Raw genomic sequence first — 13,495 nt, 5'->3', positions numbered from 1 at the left:
TCTGGGTCCCTTTGTACTATGGATTCATACAACAATGTATAGTGTGCGACAAACTCCTGATGTATGTCTTGTTGATTGGTCAATTGTTCCCCTGTCCTTAAGCGTAGGACCTGGACTGGGTGCCACATCTAGTCTTGCCGAATGAGCCATGCCAGCAGGCGACCTGCCTTGTGTGCCGTGGCATGGGCGCGGGCTGAGTGCGCAGCGTAATTCAGGCATCTCAACCATTCCAATACCGCTGCGTGTTTGTGACGGGCATCAGTAAGCTTGTTAACATTCTCTAGGTCCTAGTAGCATTTGATTCCAGTTGTAGTAATGAGTTTTCAAGACGTGTCACTTTTTGTCTAATTGTTTGTGGATGCACCACCCTATGCCCAGACAGTGACCTCTTATCACCACCTTGAGTGCCTCCCTTTCTATTCTCTTGTTGGCTACCGAGCCGGCATTGGTTTCAAGGTAAGTGGCGATGGTGGTGCCCAATGCCACACAGAATGGCGGATCCTCAAGCGCTGCTGGTTACAGACGCCAGAGGTGTGTAGTTTGTCCCGTCATTTGCCAACTCTTTTGCAGCAGATGGGGATTGTGGTCTAAATGTGTCCTCCAGAAAAAGGCTCCCAAACATCTTTGTTGAAGTTGTTGGCAACTAATTAGATCTTATCTTTTGATCTGCCAGTCCAACTGGAATCCCTCTTCACTAGATAATCATACATTTTAAACCATAGTTCCCAAAAACTACTGAACAGATATACACCAAATCACAAAAAACACGTTTTCTGGTTGTTTCGAGGTGTAAATGGGTTTGTAAGTGGTTTTGTGAAAGAGTGAATGTATGGGTGAGAGAGTACCTTTGTTAGTAGCTGTATGGGTGAGTGGGTAACTGTGTGAGTGTCTTTATGAGTGAGTGAGTGGATGTGTATCAGTAGTTGTATGGGTCTGTGAATGGGTATGTGAGTAGTTGTGTGTGAGTGGGTGTATGAGAGCTTGTATGGGGATGTGAGTGGGTGTGTGAGCGATTCTGTGGATTATATTATCAGTGATGTCATGAGTCAAGTCACTGACCATGTGATGAGTGATGTAATATGTGAGGTCATAAGCAGTGCATTGCGGGGGCAGAAGTTATAGTTTTCTCAGGTAACTATAACTACTGAATTTCTGTGGTTTCGTACGAGTGAAATCTGAGCCTAACTAGAACATCCCTGCAAGCTTTGGTTTTTGCAGTTTATAGATACATATAAAAATCTGTTATTTATAAAGCGCTAACTACTCACCCCAAAGGGTCTCAAGGCACTGGGGGCATCGGGGACTTTAAGTGAGCTATTGCCTAGAGTAACATGATACTGAGTTGATCTGCCACTGGTGTTGGGGATCCCACACACACATACATAAAGTGATTTTGCACCTAACACTGATTTTTCCAACTAAACTGGGTTTTGCAGAAATTACATTTTAGCTGTCAAACTTTTCCATTCTCATGCTGATGTAACAACAAAGGAACTTTTGCACCTCATTATTCTCTCAATCATATGTAAGGTCATACTGATGTACACATTCTAGACATAATGTGACACCTTACTACGAATGTATTGCATGATTTTATTATGGCTATCAGACCTAATACGAAAACAGCTTATCAGATTAAGCTCCAAGACGCATGTAACACCTCAAAGAGCCTATTCTCTGCTGGCCTACCCTTAACTACCTTCAAATTCTTCAAATGCTGAACCCTGATAGCTAATATAGAATCCATAGGTGGTGATATATGCCATGTTCTCAGACTGGGCTCCATTAACACTGTTTTTCATTCCTCAAGCTTGTGGAGCTGCCTTTTTGTATTCCCTAAGTTTGCAGTGCTGGTGCCTTCGGGAAAACAAATAGGGCAATGACATAGAAGGCAAAGAAAGAAGTAGGCCACTCAGAGGCAAAGCACAAGTAGTTTGTCCAGATGTATGCATGTCAGTGTTTGCATGCCTTAGCATTATAGTCAGACACACTTGCTCTGTCAGTGCTTATTTAATTGTATGTCAGGATCTGCAAACAATTGAAATAGCATGGTAACGGTCCTAGAGAGAGTCTCAACACATCATTTATCACCTATCATGGCTTTATTACAACTGACAATTTAAACATAAGATGAGTTTGAATCATTATCCTACCTTACTGGACATAAGCGTGACACCAACATCTGATGCTCAAAATGTGTACTGGAAGGACCATGGAGATGTACGTTTTTATTCACAGGATCTGCTGGCAAGGGCTTCTTTGGAGGACTTGGTTTGAAAGGATCCTACAGTGAAAAATGTTAACAATTTTAAATCCTTAAAAATGAAATTAATACTGTGCTCCACAAGTTGATATCACAGATTCCCAACATACATTCTCATCTTCCTCACCAAAATATACTTGTCCTGCCTCATAGTTGGGAAGTGTAGAACTCACAAAGTGGTCAGACTTTCCAGGAATGCAGGGAAGGGGCAATGGCAGGGCGCCATAAAGACAGTAGTGAGACTCACCTGTCAGATTCCTCTTTGAAAAGACTTGAGCACACGGAATAACATGGACCCTGTGGGTGGGGGTAGTGTGAACTGTGGCTAGAGGAATTTTCAGGCAAAGAGATTATGCAGGGGCTGGACCAGGACATCATGTGCCCCATTATCTTAGCTCCAGTGCTTGGGAGGTAATGTTATATTGATTTGTATAGCGCACTGATCACCCAAGAGGGTATCCAGGGGCTGAGCTTTATATGCTGAGGTCAGCATCTACAGAGAGCGCTACTAAAGGCCAATGCCTCTACCAAACTAAGGGTTCTCATATGAACATCAGAAAAGGCAGTCCCCAGTTTAAGCTTGCCAGTCAGGGAACAGGCTACCGGATAAAAGAGGGCAATAGTCAGCAGCCATCAGTATAAGAATAGGTTCTTTGTGGATGTAGCATTCAGCCATCAAGATTGAGGAGTCCTATTTCCATAAGTGCCTTCCACAAGTAATATCTTCTTTCAGGGAAATGAAGGAGACATCCTTTACGTGAGTAGAAAGCAATGGCCACCAATTTCTGAATCTTAAGTTCAACTATTTGTAAATCTTACTACACGCTATGTACTTCTAAAATCATGTGACAAAAACAGTTTCCTTGACATTTTGACTGTAAGAGTTCAACGCACACCCAATAAAGTGTACACAGAGACTCGCAAAATTCAAGAAAGATATGTGGCCATGATCCTTTATCAGTAATCAAAATATTACGGTTGTTTGCTGTTTATAACCAAAGTTGATGGCTGCAGTATACAAAAAAGTGGTCAAAGTAATGCTTGAATTAATGTTAGCCACTGGAGATCACTCGGGCCGCATCCCAATCCATCGTTATTCTGCACACCATGCCTCTTCAGTTTGGACCCAGCTATATGCAAATAAGTCTTGACCTTGATACAATCGGAACAATCCAGAAGCAATATAACCTTAATGAGTGTAGTTGGTGGCCAGGGTTGAAAGCAAGTGACAAGGCATTGTGTAAAAGTTGGGGTTCAACGCCATCAAGGTTCATGTCATTGAGGTAGGTTTGTAGTGTTTCTTGTTAATGTTCTTCAGTCCTGATTAATGAAAGGCAGCTACAATCAAAAAGCCACAGGATTGGTCTGAAATGTTAAACCAACAGTACCAAAAAAATTATGAGCAACATTTTACTGGCATTGAATGAACAGAAAGAAAATGAGACGACAGCCTGATTTACTCTCCAGGAGTAAAATGAGCCGAATTTGATCATTGTTTATCAGCATGTTCCTTTATTTTAACTTTAGAATGGCAAACAATTTTAGAAACAAGTTTTCTGTACTTCTGTAACTCATTCAAATCATCAATAGCTGCTGGAACCAAAGAAAGATTGCAATTTAAAAACCTTTGGAAGAAAGGTGAAATTCTGGGGATAATATGAGTTGCATTATTGTAAGAAAATTCTGAAGTTGCTAAATAGGTAGCTCAAATGTCATGAGTTCCGTTAGAGTTGAAATGTAGATAGTGCTCCAAACCTTAATTAGTTTGCTCTGTTTGTCCATTGTACTATGGGTGCTAGCCAGAGGAAAGAACTTTTTCAGCTTCTAATGTTTTAACAGATTGTCTGACATTATAGTATAAGTCAAGCCATGAACACCCAAAAGATAAGTCAAAAAAACGTTGGTCCATTTCTTCAGCTGTTGGTGACTTATATGAGGAAATAGGCAATTTTGAAAGGGTGTCTACTATAAGCATTACACAGTGTATGGTGGAAGATCCATTAAAAAATATGTAGTATTGTATACTAAGGTTCAGCAGCCACTGGTAACGGCTGTTGTTATCCAAAAGGCCAAGGTTGTTAGGATTTTTGCAGGGTACACTTGGGACAAGCAAGAATTTGTTCTAGAACATAGAATTAAACAGTGGGCCACTGAAAACAATTGTAAAACTAAATCCAAAGTATAAATTACTGTTCATCCAGCACCAGCGGTGAGGGCTTAGCACAACAGCGCTCTAGTCAGTTAGGAAATTTAAAAATATATATTCAATAATTTTTGTTGCTAACTCCTCATGTTCCACCGCACATCAACCACACCTAGGGAAAAATAAACTATAGAGAGAAGGAGCGCCGCAGTTATCAGTTTGTATGCCAATCAATTATTGAAATCCTTCAAAATGATAAGTCCTCAGACAGTAGATTCAATACAAAGTTATTCTTCTTTATTACAGATCTACAGAAATTCATTTCAAACTGCTGAACTCTCATTTACAGTAGCTGAGCTGTGCTCCATAATTTAGATCAGACTCCATAATTTAAATCAGCCAATTTAAATCAGCCAACACGTTTCATCCTAAAGGACATCATCAGGGCTGAAATAATAAGATAAATAAAGAAAACATATTAACATTTGTTCTTGTTGCATCTTACATAATCACAAAAAATCACATCTTGACATATCTCCAGTGCCCTTATTCATTAGTAAATGATTAAGGATCCTTCTACAATGTAGGTCAAGAGGAAAAAGGTAGGGAGCAAAGACGAGTAGAATGAAGTAGGAAGAATTATAGGCTTGCCATAAAATCATAGAGGTGAGATTCTCTTGGTAATTAAAATGTGTTCAAATAGGACCTGGGTGCCATACTGCAATATATTCACACATGTTTTTTAAATTTGCAGACTATTTATTTTAAACTTCTAGAGAAGACTAGTAGGAACAGTGCTTGGCAGATCCATAGAATTGTTGATTGAAGATAATCACAACACAACGTTTTGTTATTATTGGAGGTATGTAGTGAATGAAGTTTGGATTTAAATAACCTTTTTCCCCTTTCATGGATAGGGATAATTTGGATGTTTTGTGATTATGAAGATGCAATAAGAACACATTTTGATATGTTTTCTTTATTTATCTTATTATTTTAGCCCTGATGATGTCCTTTTAGGATGAAACGCGTTGGCTGATTCAAATTGGCTGATTTAAATTGTGGAGTCTGATCTAAATTATGGAGCACAGCTCAGCTACTGGAAATGAGAGTTCAGCAGTTTGAAATGAATTTCTGTTGATCTGTAATAAAGAAGAAGAACTTTGTATTGAACTTATCATTTTGAAGGATTTCAATAACTGATTGGCATATGAACTGATAACTGCGGCGCTCCTTCTCTCTATAGTTTAGTAAATCCAAAGTATTCCTAACTCCTGTAAGATAAGAAAACTCATGATACATTTTTATCACTTCCAATTATAATTCTTTATTACGCTCAAAATTAGCTTGTTGACTGAAATACAAGTCATTTAGTTGTACTAGAGGGTGTTTCGATGATGATCTCTTCATTTCTTTGGATTTATCTGTTCTTGAACGTTATTGATCTTGTCTTGCATTCCTACCACACACTGGGAAGGAATTATAGGCTTTTCATATGAAAGCGATGACTCAGGGTAACAGTGCAACAGACATCTGGCAATACATTTTTTAACTAGGAATATAAGTGACACTGTGCAAAGGAAAATGCCCATCTAGCTTGACGGCTTTTCCTGCAATGAACATTTCTCAAACACTGCGAATTTTGATGATTATTTCAGCTTTCAAGTGGTTCTCTAGGGCACATCAACAGGTGTCTTCTCTACATACCATCTTCATGTCTAGTAGTTTTCTTTCAGATACTTAGTTTTTGCTCTGATTCTGAAAAAAACATGAGATAGATAAAAACCATGATGTTCTTGTCCATCATGTTCTTGCTTCTATAAAGAAAATGTTTTTATTGTTCTCACTCCTTTTTATTAAGCATCTGTTTCCACAATAAACTTCTTTGAAGTATCAGGATGATGCAAAATTGAAGCTTCAGTAAACATCAGTTTCAGTGTACTGATTGTCTAAACCAAACATTTGTGTGATCCACAGAAAGGCCAGAGGTATTCCCTGTAAATCCAAGATACTTAACGTTTTCCTGCTCAAACTCACACTTTCCAAGTTTACAAGACAATTGATCCTGTTGAAGTCTTGTAACTCCAAACGTGTGCATCCTTGATGTACCACAAAGTCCTTGAAAACACTATTAAAATAGAGAAATACAAGCCCATTTGAGACATCATAGAATATTAAATTCACAAAGCGCTGAAGGATTGCAGGATGTGTGGGAGGGTATACTCAGACGTGAGTCCCTTGCTCATTGCACCATCAGGATTCAAGCAAGCCGGGCCGAAGAAGGCTGTGATGCCAGAAACCGGTCCCCGGAAGCTTGTTTCCTTCCCAGTATAAGAATTGGCTTGGTAGTTTGGTTTGCCCTGTTCCCATCATGCACTGGGACAGGAACAGACTAATTTGCATATAGCCAGGTTCTGAGCTGGGATGGTGCAGTGAGCTAAAAAACAGTGATGGATTAAAACCATGATCTATTGACTTGGTAAGAGTATTCTGCATCATTCAGAAACTCTGTCCATCACCTTTTCCAAAATTGAATTTATCCACACTATGTGTGGGAGGGTATACTCAGACGTGAGTCCCTTGCTCATTGCACCATCAGGATTCAAGCAAGCCGGGCCGAAGAAGGCTGTGATGCCAGAAACCGGTCCCCGGAAGCTTGTTTCCTTCCCAGTATAAGAATTGGCTTGATAGTTTGGTTTGCCCTGTTCCCATCATGCACTGGGACAGGAACAGACTAATTTGCATATAGCCAGGTTCTGAGCTGGGATGGTGCAGTGAGCTAAAAAACAGTGATGGATTAAAACCATGATCTATTGACTTGGTAAGAGTATTCTGCATCATTCAGAAACTCTGTCCATCACCTTTTCCAAAATTGAATTTATCCACACTATGTGTGGGGGGGTATACTCAGACGTGAGTCCCTTGCTCATTGCACCATCAGGATTCAAGCAAGCCGGGCCGAAGAAGGCTGTGATGCCAGAAACCGGTCCCCGGAAGCTTGTTTCCTTCCCAGTATAAGAATTGGCTTGGTAGTTTGGTTTGCCCTGTTCCCATCATGCACTGGGACAGGAACAAACTAATTTGCATATAGCCAGGTTCTGAGCTGGGATGGTGCAGTGAGCTAAAAAACAGTGATGGATTAAAACCATGATCTATTGACTTGGTAAGAGTATTCTGCATCATTCAGAAACTCTGTCCATCACCTTTTCCAAAATTGAATTTATCCACACTATGTGTGGGAGGGTATACTCAGACGTGAGTCCCTTGCTCATTGCACCATCAGGATTCAAGCAAGCCGGGCCGAAGAAGGCTGTGATGCCAGAAACCGGTCCCCGGAAGCTTGTTTCCTTCCCAGTATAAGAATTGGCTTGGTAGTTTGGTTTGCCCTGTTCCCATCATGCACTGGGACAGGAACAGACTAATTTGCATATAGCCAGGTTCTGAGCTGGGATGGTGCAGTGAGCTAAAAAACAGTGATGGATTAAAACCATGATCTATTGACTTGGTAAGAGTATTCTGCATCATTCAGAAACTCTGTCCATCACCTTTTCCAAAATTGAATTTATCCACACTATGTGTGGGAGGGTATACTCAGACGTGATTCCCTTGCTCATTGCACCATCAGGATTCAAGCAAGCCGGGCCGAAGAAGGCTGTGATGCCTGAAACCGGTCCCCGGAAGCTTGTTTCCTTCCCAGTATAAGAATTGGCTTGGTAGTTTGGTTTGCCCTGTTCCCATCATGCACTGGGACAGGAACAGACTAATTTGCATATAGCCAGGTTCTGAGCTGGGATGGTGCAGTGAGCTAAAAACAGTGATGGATTAAAACCATGATCTATTGACTTGGTAAGAGTATTCTGCATCATTCAGAAACTCTGTCCATCACCTTTTCCAAAATTGAATTTATCCACACTATGTGTGGGAGGGTATACTCAGACGTGAGTCCCTTGCTCATTGCACCATCAGGATTCAAGCAAGCCGGGCCGAAGAAGGCTGTGATGCCAGAAACCGGTCCCCGGAAGCTTGTTTCCTTCCCAGTATAAGAATTGGCTTGGTAGTTTGGTTTGCCCTGTTCCCATCATGCACTGGGACAGGAACAGACTAATTTGCATATAGCCAGGTTCTGAGCTGGGATGGTGCAGTGAGCTAAAAAACAGTGATGGATTAAAACCATGATCTATTGACTTGGTAAGAGTATTCTGCATCATTCAGAAACTCTGTCCATCACCTTTTCCAAAATTGAATTTATCCACACTATGTGTGGGAGGGTATACTCAGACGTGAGTCCCTTGCTCATTGCACCATCAGGATTCAAGCAAGCCGGGCCGAAGAAGGCTGTGATGCCAGAAACCGGTCCCCGGAAGCTTGTTTCCTTCCCAGTATAAGAATTGGCTTGGTAGTTTGGTTTGCCCTGTTCCCATCATGCACTGGGACAGGAACAGACTAATTTGCATATAGCCAGGTTCTGAGCTGGGATGGTGCAGTGAGCTAAAAAACAGTGATGGATTAAAACCATGATCTATTGACTTGGTAAGAGTATTCTGCATCATTCAGAAACTCTGTCCATCACCTTTTCCAAAATTGGATTGCAGGAGCATTGCAGAGCACAATGGTATATTATTCATAAATCAGATTTCCAAATTGGAACGCAGAAAGCTGCCTTCCACTAGTCACCTTCTTTTCGAACACACCTGGTAAATCACGGTTACTAAAGGCTCAGTCTACTTGGACTAATTACAACATGTCAACTTATTTGAATTTCATTAATCAATACAAGATTGAATAGCTTGATCTTTTTTAGGTAGAAGAAGACAGCTTCCCCGTCAGATTCTGAAGATGGCACTGTTAAACCAGTTTGAAAATTCTGCTGTGAATTAGCCTTTCCGATCTACTTCTCAGTTAAGGAACACACCTGCGCAAAAGGAATACACAGAAAAGTGTACATAAAAGTTGTCTCCTTAAGAGTGTGCCAGGTTACGAGGACTGGGGGGGAAAGAATGAGATGGAAAATAAAGGATCAAATGTGCTGCTATGCATCCATCACTTGGAAATAGGAACTGACATCACAGGGAAAGGCTCTACTACTCCATTATGGTTTGAGAACCTCAGGTAGAATTCTCTGAAAAGACCACCATTAAGAAAGAAAAGCTTTAAGGCTTGTCCACTCATCAAATGCTTGCAGTTTCACTGCTGCTCTTATCCCCCAGTGCCCCACAGGGCTCACAAATACTCCCCTGTGTGATGTGAGCAAAGAAATGCCAACATAGTCTAGGCAGTGAGGGCACAATGACAAGCTATGCAGGTTATCCAGCAACAGGCTACCTGGTTGCATGAGAAGCAATCTGTTTTCTCCTGAATGCCTTTACTCTCCGAGAAGCTCTCAGCACAGATATAATAGTAGGACTCCTCTGGAAACTCTGTACCTGTCATGAAGCTGTTGAATAAAACGAGGACTAACAATGGAGCATTTACTGAAGAAGAAGCTTAAAGGGAATACTCACTAGAAAGATATTCTTTCCTGTTGATTAGAAATTGAATTTGGCTTTGAAAAATCTGAGAATCGCAGATTTCCTTAACCCTATATTCTGAATGCCCTTGTATCATAAATGGCGGAGTTCAAAGACTGGGTGCAGAGAAGGTCTTTTGAGTCACCTTCTTGGTATTCTGAGAACATGACAACTCCTCCCATTGGCCACGGTGCCACCATGCACAAAACAGTGTACGTGAAAAGTGTTGGGTCTTTTTAGGAGAGTCTCACGATGAAGAAATCTTAAAGAGTAAACAAAAAACCAATCTTATTTGGAGATCAAGATTTATACTAAAGTGATTATCAAGGCAATAAACACCCCTTGACATTTATGAAGAGAAAAGCGTCAACCAGATACCCAGAAGAAGCGTCTAGTAGAAGTTTCATCTGCAAGAAGCAAAAATGTACTCCAGCATCTTGGATTGGGAACTTTGGATAGCATCCTGTGAAGCGACGATCGTCTTGAAAAAAGCTGTGTTTATAAGGTTTCTGTACACTCCTTTCTTGGAATTCATAGCATTCATTTGGCAACAAAGAAGCCCAGTTTTGACATTCTACACACCACACTGATTTCTGAATTCCTGCTGACATCCGTTATGTCTGCCACTCCAAGCGGCCTGTGGAAAACCCCTCTGGGTGAGCTAGGTTGCTGAGACCCCAGATCAATCCAGGTGACGTAGACGCTCTGCCTAGCAGTGAACGAGACAGCCAACAATGTACTGTCCGGCTGCACATGAATCTCTACTTTCTCTTCTGAACATGTGAAGTCTCTGGTTTCTGTACTTCTCTTGGCACAGTTATATCACTTTATTATCCAGTTGTGACTCTTCTTTTATAATCCTAACTGGATGGCTATGTCATTTATTGTTGTGCAAGTTGTGGAGAAGGGAGTGACATTAAGATCATCATTTTTAGAAACCATATCAATAGGGGTAGCCAGAGTTCTCATATTTGAACTGGAGATAGTGGGGAGCTGGTGCTACAGCATTTAGAAGGCTCTCAGTTCCAGTTGTTCCTAAGCCCTCCATTCATTAAGGATGGACATAGCTTACACATGTCCACCTGGCCAGTGGCAAGGAAAAACCTCTACGGACAACTTGCTTAGGAGTGGATGCCTAGTTGGATCAAATCTAACAAGTCGGCAGACTTTCCCAAATGATAGGGCATTTCACAGTCCTGCTCATATATTCAGACTAAATCTGCTAGAAGTCTACATTTACAATCTTTCCTTGTGTACTGGTATTGTCTAGCAGAAAGGGGAATCTCTAGTAGTTTGGACATCACGTAAAATTACTTCTGTAGTTGTTTTTTTAGCTTTTGGTTGTTTTCTGTAAGCTTCAGAAGAGAAACAATGGACAACTCAAGACATCATCACAATTGTGAGCCTAAGCTCTACCATCAGTTAAACAACAGCACGTTATTGGGCTACAGACCTCTATTGCATCATCATGAGATGGCTCTATTCCAATATTCTCCTCATGATTTGTGGGTCAGCATGCATGAGCAATCAGCAAGAACTCTCGTAAATTCAAACTATCCAAGCAATCATTTTGAACAGAGTTTAGAACTGAATAACACATTTAAACTTCAAGATAATCTTAAGCCACAGTTTATTGATCCCAAAGCAAACACCTAATGGCTGTTAAGTTGGACCAGCCTTTTAAAATGTGAATACGTATTCCATGCCTAGTTGACTAAACCTGCCTAAAGAACGTGAGTCACTAATACTAGTATAGTTTTCTGAATTAGATGTCTGACAGCGAGTAGGTTCAAAACAGGTGCAGGACTGTTTATCATACTTGGTGTACTGGGTAAGCTGAGGTCTAGAGAATCAGTCTTGGTAATCAGTTTCACTGACTCATACCCCTTTTTCGATCAACCAGTTTTACCTGAGAAATACTACCGAACTTTGGGTGGAAGTTAGATGTAGAGTGCTGAGTACTGTAAGGAATATCCCAAGTGTATTAATTGTTGCCTCTGAGTACAAGCCACTGCATTTAGTATTAACCAGGAACATATCCAAACCTGCCTGGTGAAGGCTTTATTATTCCATGACTTAAATGTCCCAGGGTTTGTTTTCTATAAAGACTGAATTAAACATAAATGGCAGATGCCTTACTAACTTCTATGGAGAAGGAACTTGTCTCTAAAGAGGATGGCTAGCTAGAAATCTGAAATCCAGAAAGATTTCTGGATAAAATGTCCACCTTACTGAAGATATCTTTCTTGTCAACTTGAATATCTGGTGAGGGGAGGTTGTCAATTGGGGAGGTGTTTTATGGGTGAAGGAAGCAGGGAGAAGCTTTCATTTACTCTCAAAGCTGGGTTACGTTGGAAACAAATAGGAGTGTACATTGCCTAACATATAAGGTGGGAGTGATCAGGTTTGAAAGTTGATCAGAATTTCTTTAGGACTAGAGACAGAATGCTGTTATACTAATGCTGACTCATAAAATTAACAGGTGATGTTTCTAGATGTACTATAAAGTCGACATATATTGCATATGTTTGGCAATTATTATATTCTTAAGTGTGCATGGAACAGTTGCATGTTGCAGGTGTTTGGCATCCATATGAAAAGAGTATTTCATAATGACATTAAGAACTGGGACTAGAATTATGTTCCAGAGGTACATACATGCCCATATTCTATTTAGTTTGTTGGAGGCTCTTATGTATCACCAAGAATGGTATGTCATTTCAGGGCCTCCCTGAATCGTAGTAATATTGCACTTTGAACATAACTAAAGCCAGTATAATAAGGTGCTCAAGACACATAAAAGTGAGGCAAGCACTACTTGCCCTTTAGGAATGCTTGCCAATCACACTTTTTTTCTCAGAGGAATGGATCATTGCTACTATCATAACCTGAAGGCAATTCAGAGAAGCTACGTTTTTTCAGAACAAATTAATATTTTGCTTTCTCGTCTATTCTTAGGTTAAATAACACAGTATGCCTTACATAATCCTTACTTCCCTCCCTTACAATACCCGGAAGGAGGTTGATAATGGTGATGACACAATTGTAAAGATGGTTAACTTTTCTGTTTTACCTGGGATTTTCCAAATGATGCGTTCAACGAAACGGACCTTGGAGGCACAGGCTGTAAGGCGTATTGTGGTGTAGGTGTCTGAGGTATGTCAATTATCCTTACTGGATGACTGATTTCAGTGCGCCCACAAGGTGGTAGTCTTCTTGTCCCATCATCCTGTGAAGTTTAAGACAGAAAGAGACAATCAAAAATTGTTCATGAATTTCTTTCTCCTTTGGTGTACCATTGTTAATAGTCAAAGCTAGGACCTGTCTACAATGTTAAATTCACTTTTTTGCAGTCAGTGCGAAAGACCCAGATCTCTCTGAAACCAAGGTAAAATCAAATTCCTTCTTATATAAAAGGTTTATTAGTTTACTATAGCAGAAAATGGAGCAATATTATCAAAGTGGGAGGGTATACCTAGGTAGTCACTGACTGGGGTGGAGTTGAAGGCCAAAGGACCCTGGGCGCCCTGATAAACCCTGCTCAGTAATTTCCTGGCACGGTTCGCACTTTGATAATATTGC

General features: G+C 40.6%; 1 protein-coding gene across 1 annotated transcript in view; it reads right to left on the bottom strand.

The window, feature by feature from the left end:
* Positions 1–13,495, bottom strand: part of ADAM12 (ADAM metallopeptidase domain 12) — a 1,594,455-nt gene that overhangs the window by 156,884 nt on the left and 1,424,076 nt on the right. Inside the window, exons 19-20 of the mRNA XM_078640467.1 lie at positions 12,987–13,142; positions 2,154–2,284 (exon numbers count right to left, since the gene is read on the bottom strand). Of these exons, the coding sequence (XP_078496593.1) occupies positions 2,154–2,284; positions 12,987–13,142 (287 nt within the window). The remainder of the gene's footprint in view (positions 1–2,153; positions 2,285–12,986; positions 13,143–13,495) is intronic.

This window comes from Lissotriton helveticus, chromosome 5_1 (assembly GCF_964261635.1).
Source record: "Lissotriton helveticus chromosome 5_1, aLisHel1.1, whole genome shotgun sequence".
NCBI classification, from domain to species: Eukaryota; Metazoa; Chordata; class Amphibia; order Caudata; family Salamandridae; genus Lissotriton; species Lissotriton helveticus.
This window is presented reverse-complemented; position numbering and strand designations above follow the sequence as displayed.